Source organism: Zalophus californianus, chromosome 6, assembly GCF_009762305.2.
Source record: "Zalophus californianus isolate mZalCal1 chromosome 6, mZalCal1.pri.v2, whole genome shotgun sequence".
Classification (NCBI taxonomy): domain Eukaryota; kingdom Metazoa; phylum Chordata; class Mammalia; order Carnivora; family Otariidae; genus Zalophus; species Zalophus californianus.
Genome location: NC_045600.1, coordinates 116411091 through 116425316, shown reverse-complemented (window position 1 = coordinate 116425316; position 14226 = coordinate 116411091). Strand labels below are relative to the sequence as shown.

Below are 14226 nucleotides of genomic sequence, written 5' to 3'. Positions count from 1 at the left end.
AAGTATAAATAAGGTTCTTTATACCTAATGCTAAACTGTTTCAAAAGTTCCTCTTAATAGGAGACTTTTTTGGTAATAGTTATGACTTTACAAATCTATTAGTATGCTTTACTCAGTTTGTAGCTTTTAAACAAAATGTAAGATCTAAAAGGAGGGAACCTGAACTGAATGTGAAGGCTTTTTTCCCTTCCCCATTCTCTGTTCCCTGTTGAATCAAGAATAATTTAACTTTTGCGTAAGTTTCAATAAGCTAATATTTTTCGTGTAGGATATAGAAGACTTGGATCACTATGAGATGAAGGAAGAAGAGCCTGTTAGTGGAAAAAAGTCAGAGGATGAAGGAATCGAAAAAGAAAACTTGGCAATACTAGAGAAAATTAGGAAGACTCAAAGGCAAGACCATCTCAATGTAAGTCTGTGCCAATATCTAGAACCTGGACTTTTGGGGTTGAATAACTATAGGTAATAATATAAAACTGGGCAGGTCATTAAGAGACCAGTCTAGGCTGCTCTCCTCCACCCTTGCCTGTGTTGTGCATTCAGCCATTTGTTGCCCTAGTGGGTTGTTGTTGTTGTTGTTGTTGTTGTTGTTGAAGTGTCTCATCTGTTGGTAGCTTTCTACCACGCTCATCTGCTTTTTACGTGCTGGAATTAACCTGCTGTTCACCGTATACACACCTCCTTTCCAGACTATATCGTTTATCCTTCTCCTATGAGATCTGTATATTTAAATTTAGTGTCTTCTACAAAGTACAGTTTAAATTCTCCTCCACCTCTAACCAAAACAAAAGTATTTTTTTCTTTTGACTTAACATCACTTTTATGTGAAGTGGCATGGGGCATGAAATGAATGCTGAGTCTGGTAATAAACACAGCTGTGTGGCTTCAGTTTCCTCAACACAAAAATATGGATAATATATACCTTTTGGATGATTTCTGAGAAGGATAAATGAGAATGATGCATATAAAATACCCAAAGTAGGGGCATTTTTGTTTCAACACTTCCTTCTTATTTCCCACCTTGTATTAGAACTCTTTATCAAACTCGTGACATCTGAAGAGCTTTGTCTTGGGTATAGGTTCTCAAAAACTAGGAATGAATTATTATGTAGGGAGCTGCCAGCTGTTGTAAGCAGATAGATTACTCTCTCCTTCAGTCCAACTGTATTAATTTAATTGGCAAATCTTTTTTAGAGAGCAAAGAAATTTAGCTCTGCCCTTATCTTGATTATTTTAAAAAAAAGTTTGTAGCATTTAAATTAATGATTACTATACTTTCTATCTCTTGTGACTCCTTTCTGTTTGGTTATTATACTCAAAACAAATACAGATTATTGAATGTTTTCACATGAGGGACGCTAAGTACTTTAAATTTTACATACCTTCCCCTTCAACCTTTATAGCCACTTTATAAAATATTGTTCCTATTTGTAGGTATGAAACTAGGATTTAAACCAGTTAAGTAATGTACTCAAGGTCACAAAGCTAGGAAGTAATAGCTTTGTGAACATGATTGCCACCCATTCCCCAAAGTGTAGTGCAGCCATTAACATTTTGAATTTTACATGATCAGTTTTTTTTTAATTGAGGAATTCTAAATGTTTTTGTCTTATGAGAAATAGTTGGCATTCATATTCAGTCTTAGAATAAGACATTGGTGCATTTTCATTTTTAGAGAAATCCCAACATTGAAAAGAACTGAAACTAGTTGCATGCAGGTGAACATGTTATTTCTCAGTTTCTTAATATGTAAAGTATACCTTCAGTATAACATTCTTCCTTATAGTCTGACTAATGAAACTCCTGTTTTAGTTGATAGTGTAAAATGGTTAAGGGCCATCTAGTATTTTCAAAAATTGATGGTGATGCTATATACTTACAAGAATTTTTTTTTAAAAAATTGAAGAATGGCCAAAATCAGGAACACTGACAACACCAAATGCTGATGAGGATGTGAAGCAATAGAAATTCTCACTCCTTGCTCATGGGAATGCAAAATGGTACAGCCACTTTTGAAGACAGTCTGGCAGATTCTTAGAAAACTGAACATAATTTTTACCACGTATTCCATCAGTTGTACTCTTTGGTGTACCCAAATGAATTGAAGACTTATGTCCAAACACCTGCATACAGATGTTTATAGCAACTTTATTCATAATTGTGAAAACTTGGAAGGAACCAGGGTATCCCTTCAGTAGGTGAACAGGTAAACTGTGGCATATCCCGACAACATGGAATATTATTCCCTGCTAAAAAAGAAGTGAGCTATCAAACCATGAAAAGACACAAGAACCTTAAATCTATATTACTAAGTGAAAGAAGCCACTCTGGTGAAAAAGCTACACAACTGTATGTTTCCAACTATATGACTTTCTGGAAAAGTCAAAACCAAGGAGACAGCAGAAAGATCAGTGCTTGCCAGAGGTGGGGTGGAGGGATAAATACATGGAGCACAGAGGATTTTTAGGGCAGTGAAAATACTCGGTATGATACTATGATGATGGATATGTGTCATTAGGCATTTTCCAGACCCATTTAGTGTACAGCACCAAAGGTGAACCTTAGGGTAGTTTATGGATTTCACTGGTAATGATGTGTCAGTGTAGGTTTATCGGTTTAGAAAATGTACCTTTTGGTGAGGGATATTGATAATGAGAGAGACTTTGTGTTGTGGGAGCAGTTATATGGGAAATCTCTGTACCTTTCTCTCAACTTTTCTGTGAACCTAATAATGCTCTAAAAAATAAAATCCTAAAGAAAAAAATTAACAGTTTAAAAAAAATCATTGGAGTTTGAAATAGGTTTATACTAAGTTCTAGGCTATTGCAGGAACCGTGGTAATCTAGACATGTTGGTTAGACTTTTTTTTTTTCCAGATGATAAGAAACAGTAAATGAGCCAGACTTGTCCCCCATTTTATATTTCTATTGAAACTTCATAATCCTCAGTTTAATTAAACTTTTGATTTTTTTTTTTAATGTCGAGTTGTGATCTGTTTTTATAATCTCATTGTAAACTTTCATTTCTGGTTTATATACCTGAAATCTTCAGTTATTTGACTCCATAGATCCTGGTAAACAGCAATTTTTATGTTGCAGGGTGCAGTATCTGGGTCTGTGCAAGCTTCAGATAGACTTATGAAAGAGCTCAGGGACATATACAGATCACAGAGTTATAAAGCAGGTAAGGACCTCTGGATCTCTACTCTGTTGTCCTTATGCTGTTTTCAATTTTCAGATAGTAAACTTCAGTTCTTATAATATTACTGGACAGAAACAGAAATGGTTATTAACTTTAGGGATGTGAAATGCAGATTCAATCAAGTTATTAATAGATGTGGAAGGTAAAATAGGATGAGTTTACTTGCTCTGGGTTTTTGAAAGTTGTTTTTATGGATACCTCATAATTTTTTTGTCTTCTTGCTGACTGGGATTAACTCATATGATTTTTAGTTTCTGGGAAAAGTATGAGTAATACCTGCTTTGGAAAGTAAATAAGATACATATGTTATTGTATGAACAAAGAACTGTTGCTGAGTTGACTTTTATGATTTTTCCTTATTTTTTTGAAAACAAAATCAACTTTTATTGTATAGGTAGTTATGGTATCACTTTAAAAATAGGTGGGTTTTTTTAATTCATTTCATAGTTTGACTTTGAGTGTTCTTTCTTGCCCAATAAGACTTAAATATTGTGGAACCTCTCTAATTGAAGTAAAATTCCCTTTGGTTGTCAGAGATTCTAACTGTATTAAAATAAGGGAAAGAGCCAAATTTTAATATGTTTGAAAAGGTAGCTTTGTGATCCATTCAGTAATTCTCAGAGTGACCAAATCTAAATCATTAGAGCTTACTTAGTAAAAACAAAAAGCAAAAAAAAAAATTCTGCTTTAGAATGCAAGGTAAGCCAAATTTAATTCTGAGTTATTAGAAGTTTTGGCATCCTGTTTTTCTTATTAGAAGTCTAAAAGTTTATCTGTAGAAACTTAATCAAGTGCAGTTAAATATTTAAATATGGGTTTACTTTTAAATGTTAAATAATTGTTTGTTATAGCATTATTTGTAGTAGCAAAAAATTAAAAATCAGAGGGTTGAATTGGTTAAATTATGGTATATCCATAAAATAAATTTCCATAGAGTTATTAAAAAGATTGACAATAGACTTCTTATATACTAAATTGGAAAGATGCCCTGGAAAGTTGAAGAAAGATTATACAACTATGTAGAGGGATTCCATTTTTATAGAAATATTTGCATGTGCATAAAAGAAGAGTCTTAAGATACATATGATTTTGCATAATTTTTCCCCTCCCACTCACAGTCAGACAGTTTCTCAACTCATTGAAGAATCGTCCTCATTGATGGCTTTAATTATCTGTTAAGAGCCTAAGCTACTCAGCTCCAGTGGCAAAATATTTATAATATAGCTTAGTTGTTCTGTGTTTTAATAGCAAAGTTTCTAGATTTTGATGGTTATTTAGTGTGTTCATTTACACTGAAGTAGTAGTTACAAGATCAAATAAAGAGTAACCTAGAGGTGCCTGGATGGCTCAGTTGGTTAAACATCCGACACTTGATTTTGGCTCAGGTCATGATCTCAGGGTCATGGGATAGAGTCCCACATCAGGCTCCACACCCAGCTTGGGATTTTCTCTCTCTCCCTCTGCCCTTACCTCCACCTCTCTCTTTAAAAAAATAAAAAGTAACCTACGTGTTTTATATCTTTACAGGGATTTATTCAGTGGAACTCATAAATGACAGTTTATATGACTGGCATGTTAAACTGCAGAAGTAAGTGACTCTTATATGCTAACGCAGTCTTTGTAATGATAGACTATCACAACGGAAATTTTTTCCCCCTAATTTGATACCTTGTATGCTATGGTTTTTACTTAGAACTTTAGACTGTGTTTCTATAGAAATAGTTCTCAGGTTGTTAAAATAAGCTGTTTCTTAGGCTTAAATAAGTAAACTCAGAAAGAGGAAGAAGAAAAAGAAGGACCAGCTGTGGGATAAAGTGTTTCATGGAGTTAGTGAGATAATTGGGAAGTATAGAAACAAAAGTGTGTTTAATAACCTGATTGACCATGATAACCAGTTTATATTTGGAATGAGGAATTTGAGTAGGACCTCAATATGTAGAACAGTTGTAGACAGATTCAGATTTTGTTAGTGATTTCACTTTTTCTGGTCTTGTCTGTGATAAATTTCTCTCTTTGAACCCCTTTGCTAGTAATACAATTTTAGAGAGGCAGATTAATTTTTTTTGATTTCTTGAGAAAATTTATATACATATGACTTCCCTAGGATGACTGTTAACTTTGAATCTCCTTATGGGAATGGATTTAGAATACTGTGACCTTTTTGGACATTTAATCCCAAGGAGTCCGAGGCTATTGCAATTTATTTTTCCAGGGACCATAGAGCAGTTTTATGTTTGAAACTTACCCAAGGGGCTCTGCTTTAGCTCTTGAACTGGTTCATTTTTGTGGTTACTAAGAAAAAGATCTCTTGGTTTTTATTTGAATTGTTTTTTGTTTTGTAATTCTTAGGGTTGATCCTGATAGTCCTTTGCACAGTGATCTTCAGATCTTAAAAGAAAAAGAAGGCATAGAATATATTTTGCTTAACTTCTCTTTTAAGGTAAGAAAATGTTAAGGGGACTCCATATGCTTCTAATGGGAAAGTATACTTTTATAATTGCTTTGGAAAACAATTTGGTATTACTTGTTAAAGTAGAAGGTATTCCCTGTGGTTCAAGAATTCTCCTCATAGTATATACCCCACAGGAAATTAGTACTTAGGTACACCAGGAGACCTATACAAGACTGTTCAGAGCTGTGTTGTTTATAATAACGCCAAACAGGAAATAACCCAAGTGTCCGTTTGAGTAGAATGGAGAATTGTGTTATTCATATAAAAAGAAAAATGTGCAAAATGTGGGTGAATCTTAAACACAATGTTGAGCAAAAGAAACCAGACCCCAAAACATGTTTTGTACAATTTCATTTATATAGAGCTCAAAAATAGGTAAAACTAAATTACATTGTTTAGGGCGTGCATCTGCATCTCATTGGAGGCAGTATCCTCACCAGTGGGGTGAAGATTCCTTAGAGTGAAAAAAAAAAATCTTAGATATTATAATGGTTTGTGACCCTTTAAGTTAAGGGACCACATTATATAAACAACAAAGTATATCTGTTTTGGGGGATAGATTAAAAAAATTTTTTTCTAAAATATTTCTAAAAAGCTTTCTTAGTGGAGCAAAAATGAAAAGGCTGAGAAACACAGATTTATGGATTCAAACTTGGGTAATTACTTTCAAGGAAAGCAAAGATGTGATTACCATACAGTTGAGGATAGGGAGTACATCTAGGTGAGAGGGAGGGAGTTGTGAGCTGTGAAAGGGACATCTGGGGATTTCTTGGAAGCTGGCTCTGTCTGATTCTTGACCAGGGTGCTGGTTATATGGATGCATATTTTATAATAGATAATGGTGTACCTTTATATTTTATGTACTTTTCTGAATTTATAGGTTATATTTAATAGTTTTTTTAATGTTAAGAATAAAGGTTGAAAAATAGCAATGGAATTTAGATAAAATGTAATGATTTAATATAGAATATGGATAAATGTAGTCCTTTTAAATCTTTTGTTTCAAAAAAACTAGGAAGTGGTTCTAAGGAGTTATATTTGAATTATATGGAGCTTCTTTTTGCTATGTTTATGTTATAATAGTCTTACAGATAAATATATTTTTTCCATTTCAGTTAGGTAGACTTCAGTGCATTAGGGACTCTGGAAGGCTTTTTTTTTTTTTTTAAAGATTTTTTTATTTATTCATTTGAGACGCACAGATAGAGAGAGAGAGAGCATGAGCAGGGAGAGGGAGAAGCAGGCTCCCCGCTGAGCCAGAGCCTGATGTGGGGCTCGATCCCAGAACCCTGGGATCATGACCTGAGCCAAAGGTAGACGCTTAACCATCTGAGCCACCCAGGCGCCCCTATGGAAGGCTTGAGGACATAGAGGCATCTAAAATATAATCCCTGTTCGCAGTCTTTCTAGGGGAGAAATCTGAGATGAAGGCTATACTGCTTCAGAGACCATGATGAAGAGTTTGGGATCTTAACCTTTATACAGTAAAGAGCCAGTAGAGGTTTTTAGGTAGGGGCATGATTGATCTTTTAGGCATTTTATTATCTTTTTTTTAAACAATTATGTCTTCAGTATCAGAATAGGGTTTGGATAAGATAGAGTAGATTTCTGAGAGACTAGTTGGGGGCTTTGATTTTAATCTGGGCAAGGAGTAATGACGGATGATGGTGGTAGGAATAGGTGAGAGTAGACGGATATGGGGGGTTTGAAGGAAGAAAGCAAAGACATGAAAGAATACTTTATACTCACAAAAAGACTATAATTTTCTGAAAGCGTTTTACTTAGCTTTTGTGTGTGTATATTTTTGTTTGGGGATATATCCTTATTTATGATTGAACTTTCCTCAGATAACCCAAATGTCAAATGTCTGTATTTGCCCTCAATTTTGTTATTATAGAAACTTTTGTGGTTGTCAGTTGTGTTGTCTTCCTAGAGAGTGAGTCTGGTATATATTTACTGAAGTTGCTAATGTGACTGCATTTTCACTGATTCATATGTTGAAAAAATAAACCAGGATAGTAGGCTTTTTTTTTTATAATATATAGAATGTTTTAACCTGAACAATCTAAACATTTTTATTAAATCATATGCCCCTGCAATACCAAGCTTAAGATATAGAACTTTACACCTGAAACTGTTGTAAATTGTGTCAGTTATACTCAAAAAAAATTAGAGTCTATTTCTTTTTTTTTTTAATCAGGACCTTTGAAAGCCCCCTGTATATCCCTTTCCTCACACTTTCTTCTCAAGAGTTATTTTTAAGGGAATATGAAATCTTGACCAGGAAACTGAAAGACCTGTGGCTGCACTTAATGTTTTCATGGTATTTTCCTACTCTAGGGAGAACTTCAGGGAGGGGATGATCTGGGAGGTAAATGGCTGAAATCCTGTTGAATTTGTCCTTCTGGACCATAACTCCTGATACCAAAAAAGAAGGGCTGTTGCTAGGGCTGGAGTAATTCTTAAGAGGGCTGGGAAGAATGTGATTACTCTGAACTAAGTAACCTTGGCAAACTGAACTACCAAGTTATTAAGTATCAGGATTCACAGAATTGGGGGATAGCAGGTATGACTCAGAAAGAATGATTTATGGGAAGGAGCATGAACAGTATTTATGGCCTCAGATGTCCATGGTGACAACGTGAAAGTCATGAATAATAAAATGGAACTTGAGATATAATATAACACAAGGTTGGGGATAGGGGCAGGAGGGAATGGGGACCTATTAGATTCGTCAGCAGCTTGGCAGTCGTGTTATGCTATGCTCTTAAGGAAGTGGTGGTCTAGTTTTTCAAGCCGTATCTGAATTATTGAGCTGAATTCTGAGGTGTAGTACTTTAGCAAGGGTTTATTTAGATAAATTTGGATTCATTTGAAAAGTAGTGGAAAGGATTTGAAAGAGATTTCCATGTCCTAAGATAGCTGGTTAAATTGTAGATTTGGAGAGAAGAACATAGGGGCTCATGAGAGCTTGTTCTCAACTATTTAAAGGGCTGTGTACGTGGAGGGTTTCATTTTTGTTTTTGATTAACACAAAACATGACATTAAAACTAATAAGTCAAACTTTAAAGAGGTGATTTTCAACTCAGTATAAGGAAGTGATAACTATGTAGAGCCATTCAATGAGTTTTTCAAGAATAGAATGTTCTTCATCATTAAAATTATCTTGAGAGGCCAAGATGTTGAATTGAAAACTTCATGATATCCTTATAAACCTGGAGATTCTCAGTTTCTGAGTCAGTATACCAAGATAACTCAAACATCTATTTTAACAGTCATCCTCGGCCTCCCCAGTATAACCCTTTAAGGAACTCTTATTTCTGTAAAATATTGATTATGAGTTCCATGGTGCAGTTTATGGAATAGAGTCCTAGGTTTTGATGTGGAGTTACTCTGAAGAATTACTTAAAATGAAGGTAATTCTCCCTGTCATATAATCAATTAAAAAAGGTTTATCATTTGGGATCACATATTTAAAGATCTAAAGAGTAGGAGATTAAATGAAGTACTTTACTAAGCTTTGCATCTATGCCCTTCATTATATCTGTTAAGTAGCTCACCTTTTATCTACAATTTATTTGGAAGTAGATTATAATAATTGTCATTAAGTTGGCATCTTGTGTGGGGAAAATCTGTTTCCAGGACTGACAATTTGAAAAAAGGAATTGTACTTGGTAGCCTGAGAATTAGCTGAGGTTTCTTTTCTCTTCTCTTCATATATTTTTATCAAGTCTGACGATCTTTGTTTTTTAATTAGAGCAGTTAGTTTTACTTGCATTTAATATTATTGACATTTGGGCTTCAGTCTCCCATCTCCTAAGTGCCTTTTATTTGTCCTTGTTATTCCATGTTCCTTTTTCTCATTCTTTGGATTTTTTTTTTAATTGCTCCAGTTTCTCACCTCTTTTAGCTTAGTACTTACGTGTTCTCTTACTCTTCTTTACTTCCTAACAGTTACAATGTATGTCCTTGTCATAGTCTAACATAAATTTAATTTATAAATTACCTTTTCCTCATCAATGCAAAGACTTAGAACGTGGATTCCCTGCGAAATATGTGCTTTCATGCATTTTCTGTACTTACCTAGAAGCTATACATCATTGTTCTTTAATTTAGTCAATATTCATTCATAACTGCATATTTGCTCTTTTCATGGTCTTTATTCTCTGTATTTCCATCTAGGATCCTATTTCTCCTGCCTGAAGAATATCCTTTATTTCCTTTAGCTTGGGTCTCCTGACAAGAAAATAACCTTATTGTGAATTTATTTTTTGGAAAATATTTGTATTAGGTATAGATTTTTAGGTTAGAAATTCCTTTCAGCAACTCAAAAACTTATCATTCCCTCATTGGGGCTTCCATTGTTTCTGTTGAAATACTCATAGTGCTTAAATCTTGTGAAGTCTTTCAATTTTGGAAAATTCTCAGTCTCTCCAAATATTGCTTCGGTCCCGTTCTCTCATGTCCTTCTAGGACTCTACATATGATAAGCCTTTCCAATACATTCCCCTGTGTCTTGTTATTTTCTGCATTTTTCTACCTTTTTCTCTCTCTTGGCTTCATTCTGGATGTGTTTTTTGGCCTGTTTTCCTGTATACTGAATTTCTCTTCCACTAAGTCTCTACTTGTGTTTAAATTCATCTGTTATTGATTTCAGTTATTGTATTTCTAAGTTTCAGAATTTCTGTATGATTCATTTTTATAATTTTAGTCGTTTGCCAGGGTTTTCAATCTTTTCTTGTACATATTCAGCATGGTTATTTTAAAAGCTATGTCTGGAAACTCTATTTAATCTTGATCTCTTCCGGTTTTTGTGTCATTTACTTCTCATTTCCTGGACCTGTTTAAGTCTTGTGTAACTGTCTGTTTTTAGTAATAGACATTATAAATGAAAAATTAGCTAATTTTGGAAGCCTTGGATGTTATTCTTCTCCAGAGAGGGTTTGCATTTGCCCCTGTCTGGCAGCCCAGGATCACTGAATCCATCAGGGATTTAGGTGATGTAAAACTGGACTTCATTCGGGGTGCCTGGGTGGCTCAGGCGTTAAGCGTCTGCCTTCGGCTCAGGTCATGATCCCAGGGTCCTGGGATTGAGCCCCACATTGGGCTCCCTGCTCAGCGGGAAGCCTGCTTCTCCCTCTCCCACCCCCCCTGCTTGTGTTCCCTCTCTCACTGTCTCTCTCTCTGTCAAAATAAATAAAATCTTTAAAAAAAACAAAACCCCCAAAAAACTGGACTTCATTCCTTGTCAGTTAGGGCAATTTGTCATTTGTCCTTCAGGGTCCCAACCTAAAGTGTGGGAGACTTGTCAAGGCCTCTCCTTGGTGGACCCCAGCTCCAATTTTTACCTTCCCAGCCCTGTGAGTGTGAGTCTGAGTTCTGCTGAGCTTCTTGACCTCTTATCTTCCTCTTCTGTAATTGAAAGAAAACCCAAGGTGGGAGGTGGGGGTGGGGGGGGTGCAGAGGGAGGAAAGGCCCCACTCTCCCGGGTTCCCTTTTTTTCCTGATCTTAGCTCGGTAATTGTTAAATTTTATCCACCTCTTCTAGTTCTCAACCAGGGGATTGATCTAAGTTACCTAGTCTATCATTATTGGAATGGTTCCTTTATATAGCTCTATTGAAAGTGGAACCCCTTCATATTTTTCATAACTTTACCAAAACACTGTTCTGTTTGGCTGCTGTGATCTTCTTCTTCTTTTTTTTTTTTTTTTTGCTGTGGTTTTTACTTCATTTTATTTTTGGTACTGTTTCTACTTTTAAGACCCTCATTACCAGATAATAAAGGCACACATTCTTTATTTGAAATAATACCGTATTAAGGATTTTCTTAAAATTAATTAAACTTGGGGCACCTGGGTGGCTCAGTCATTAAGCATCTGCCTTCGGCTCAGGTCATGATCCCAGGGTCCTGGGATCAAGCCCTGCATCGGGCTCCCTGCTCCACGGGAGGCCTGTTTCTCCCTCTTCCACTCCCCCTGCTTGTGTTCCCTCTCTCTGTGTGTCTCTCTCTGTCAAATAAAATCTTAAAAAAAAAAAATAATTAAACTTGCCCATTTGCATTTTAGGATAACTTTCCATTTGATCCTCCGTTTGTTCGAGTGGTGTTACCTGTTCTCTCAGGAGGGTAAGTTTAACTAACTATTTTCTTTGATAGTATGCATAAGAATCATTTGGAGGGCTAGTTAAGTGCTAGGAGGCCTAGAATGCTCAGCTTTACCCCAGGGATTCACTAGGTCTGGGATGTAGGGAAAAGCTGAGAATTTGCATTTCTACATTTATAAGATGGTGTCAGGTGAAGCTGCTGTTGCTTGTCTGGGAACCATCGTTTGAGAACCATTGGTTATAAACCATTATGTTATTTATAAGTAAGAGTTTTTAATGTCCCCTATTTGTATACATTTCACTGTAAAAAAATGTTTTTCAGATATAAATTGTGATTGATGGTTTAGAGAAAGTTAAGATTCGAGAATGATTCTCACAAGCCTCTGATCTCTGGAATAATCACAGAAAATCTCATGGGCCTATGGACCTGGCCATCTGTTTCCTTCTAAAGGTGGTGGTTTCAGTTTGGTAGAATCAAATGTTCATGCGTTTTTATTGAAGCTTATATTGCTTTTTGTGATTAGAAGTCATATAAAGGATAGTGAAAAGATCAGAATTGGTACCTGGGTTAGTTATGAAATGTTCTATAAATCGTTAAATTAGGAGTAATTACACTTATTAGAGAATTATGAAATGCTCAGTTGACTAATTCAGCCTTGTGAAGTAATCCATATTATGGTGAATAAGATATAAATATCACTAGTCCTTACTTTGATCATTGCTATTGTTGATATAGTTTCATTTAGATAAAAAAATATGGATGGCTATAAATGATTAAGGAAAAGATTTGGAAAAATTTTGTTCAGGATAAATGTATAAAAATGTTCTTATCAGATCATTTTGAAATTGATCCAACCTTGAGCAGCATAGATTTTTCACATTTTGTTGTGAGAAATCCTAAGAATTTAAGAATTTATGATCTTAAGTAGTTTACTACCTAGTTGTGGAGACAGATGAAGTTGAATAATGCCATTTTCAGTTTAAAAAGCTGTTACATAGTTTCTCTTCATTGCTTCTTTTTGCTACAATGGTGGTATTCCATTATACAAATGAATGATTTGAATAATAAGTTAGCTTGTTACTTATCCAAATAAACCTTGTAATAAAGTGGGTTTTTTTCCATTATACCAAAACACAGCAATCTAAAAGGAGATTAAAAGTTAAAAAAAATTTTTTTAATTAAAAAAAATAAAAGATTAAAAGTATTAAGTACTTCATTGATTGGCAAATGTGAAGTGTGGACTTGAGTTCTTTGAGGTTAAAGGAAAAGGGAGTTTCTTCCAGTAGTAGTGATCTGGGAAGACTGGTAAGTAGGTGGGATCTCAAGGGGCATTGAAGTATGAGTGAGTTTGGCCTCCTGGTGGAGGTTGAAGGAAAATTATCTACATAGGTGAAAAGTAAATATGATCACATATTAGGAAAGACCATAATATATTCATAGCATACCAGATGAGTTTGAGCTACAACGCAAGGTGGGTAGAATTCATGTAGAAGAATTTTATGAAATTGTGCTGACAAAATATCTTATTATGGTGACAGTGTTTTTTTGTTTTCATTTTCTTTTTGCTGGTAAGCAAACTGTTACCCTTGGATATTGAATTTCTCTCTCATTAGCTGGTTCAGGAACAGGAAAATACAGGAAAGAGAATGTTTCAGAAAGAAATATGGTAATAGTGTAAGAAGACAGATTGTGTTCACAAAGCCTAGAAGAATGCAAGACTTGTTAAGAGCTGATGGCCCTGTCTTGGGGCACCTCAATGGCTCATTCGGTTGAGCATTGCACTCTTGAATTCAGCTCAGGTCATGATCTCAGGGTCATAAGATCAAAGCCCTGCATTGGGCTCTGTCTGTACTCAGTGCAGGGTCTGCTTCTCCTCTCCCTCTCCCTGTGCCCCTCCCCCTGCTCATACAGGCTATCTGTCTCTCTCTCTCAAATAAATAAATCTTAAAAAAAAAAAAAAAAGAAAGAAAGAGTTGATGGCCCTGTCTTAGAGTGAAGTGAGGACAACCCAAATTGGCACAGCGGGAATGAAAAGATGAATGGAAGTTGAACCCTAATGTGAAGCAGAATCACAGTGACTTGGTCTTCATAGTCAACTGTTAAATGATGGGGAGGATTTATTGGCTGACTTGGGAAGAACTAAAAAATGTTCTTAGGACTGATAAAACACAGAGTTTTGCAATCTCAGACTCAGGCTAGAGCTTAAGCACTGAGTGACTCTGATCAGATTATTAAGCAGTTTTTGTCCCATATATTTATATCCTCCATCTTCTAGCTATTATTCCTCTGTTCCTTATCAAAACCAACTTTTTCTTTTTAAATAACAGCTTCATTGCGATACAGTTCACATACGCTAAAAAATCACCCTTTGAAAGTATACAGTTCAGTGGATTTTTCATATATTCACAGTTGTATAACTGTTGTCAAATTTCAGAACATTTTCATCATTCCCCAAAAGAAACCCTGTA

General features: G+C 35.2%; 1 protein-coding gene across 4 annotated transcripts in view; it reads left to right on the top strand.

The window, feature by feature from the left end:
- The window catches only part of UBE2Q2 (ubiquitin conjugating enzyme E2 Q2), a 63960-nt gene that overhangs the window by 23163 nt on the left and 26571 nt on the right, over positions 1-14226 (top strand). For all 4 annotated transcript variants that reach the window (XM_027571112.2, XM_027571111.2, XM_027571110.2 and 1 more), the window contains 5 exons: positions 269-409; positions 3099-3183; positions 4729-4789; positions 5551-5641; positions 11721-11779. In XM_027571112.2, coding sequence (XP_027426913.1) covers positions 269-409; positions 3099-3183; positions 4729-4789; positions 5551-5641; positions 11721-11779 — 437 coding nt within the window. The remainder of the gene's footprint in view (positions 1-268; positions 410-3098; positions 3184-4728; positions 4790-5550; positions 5642-11720; positions 11780-14226) is intronic.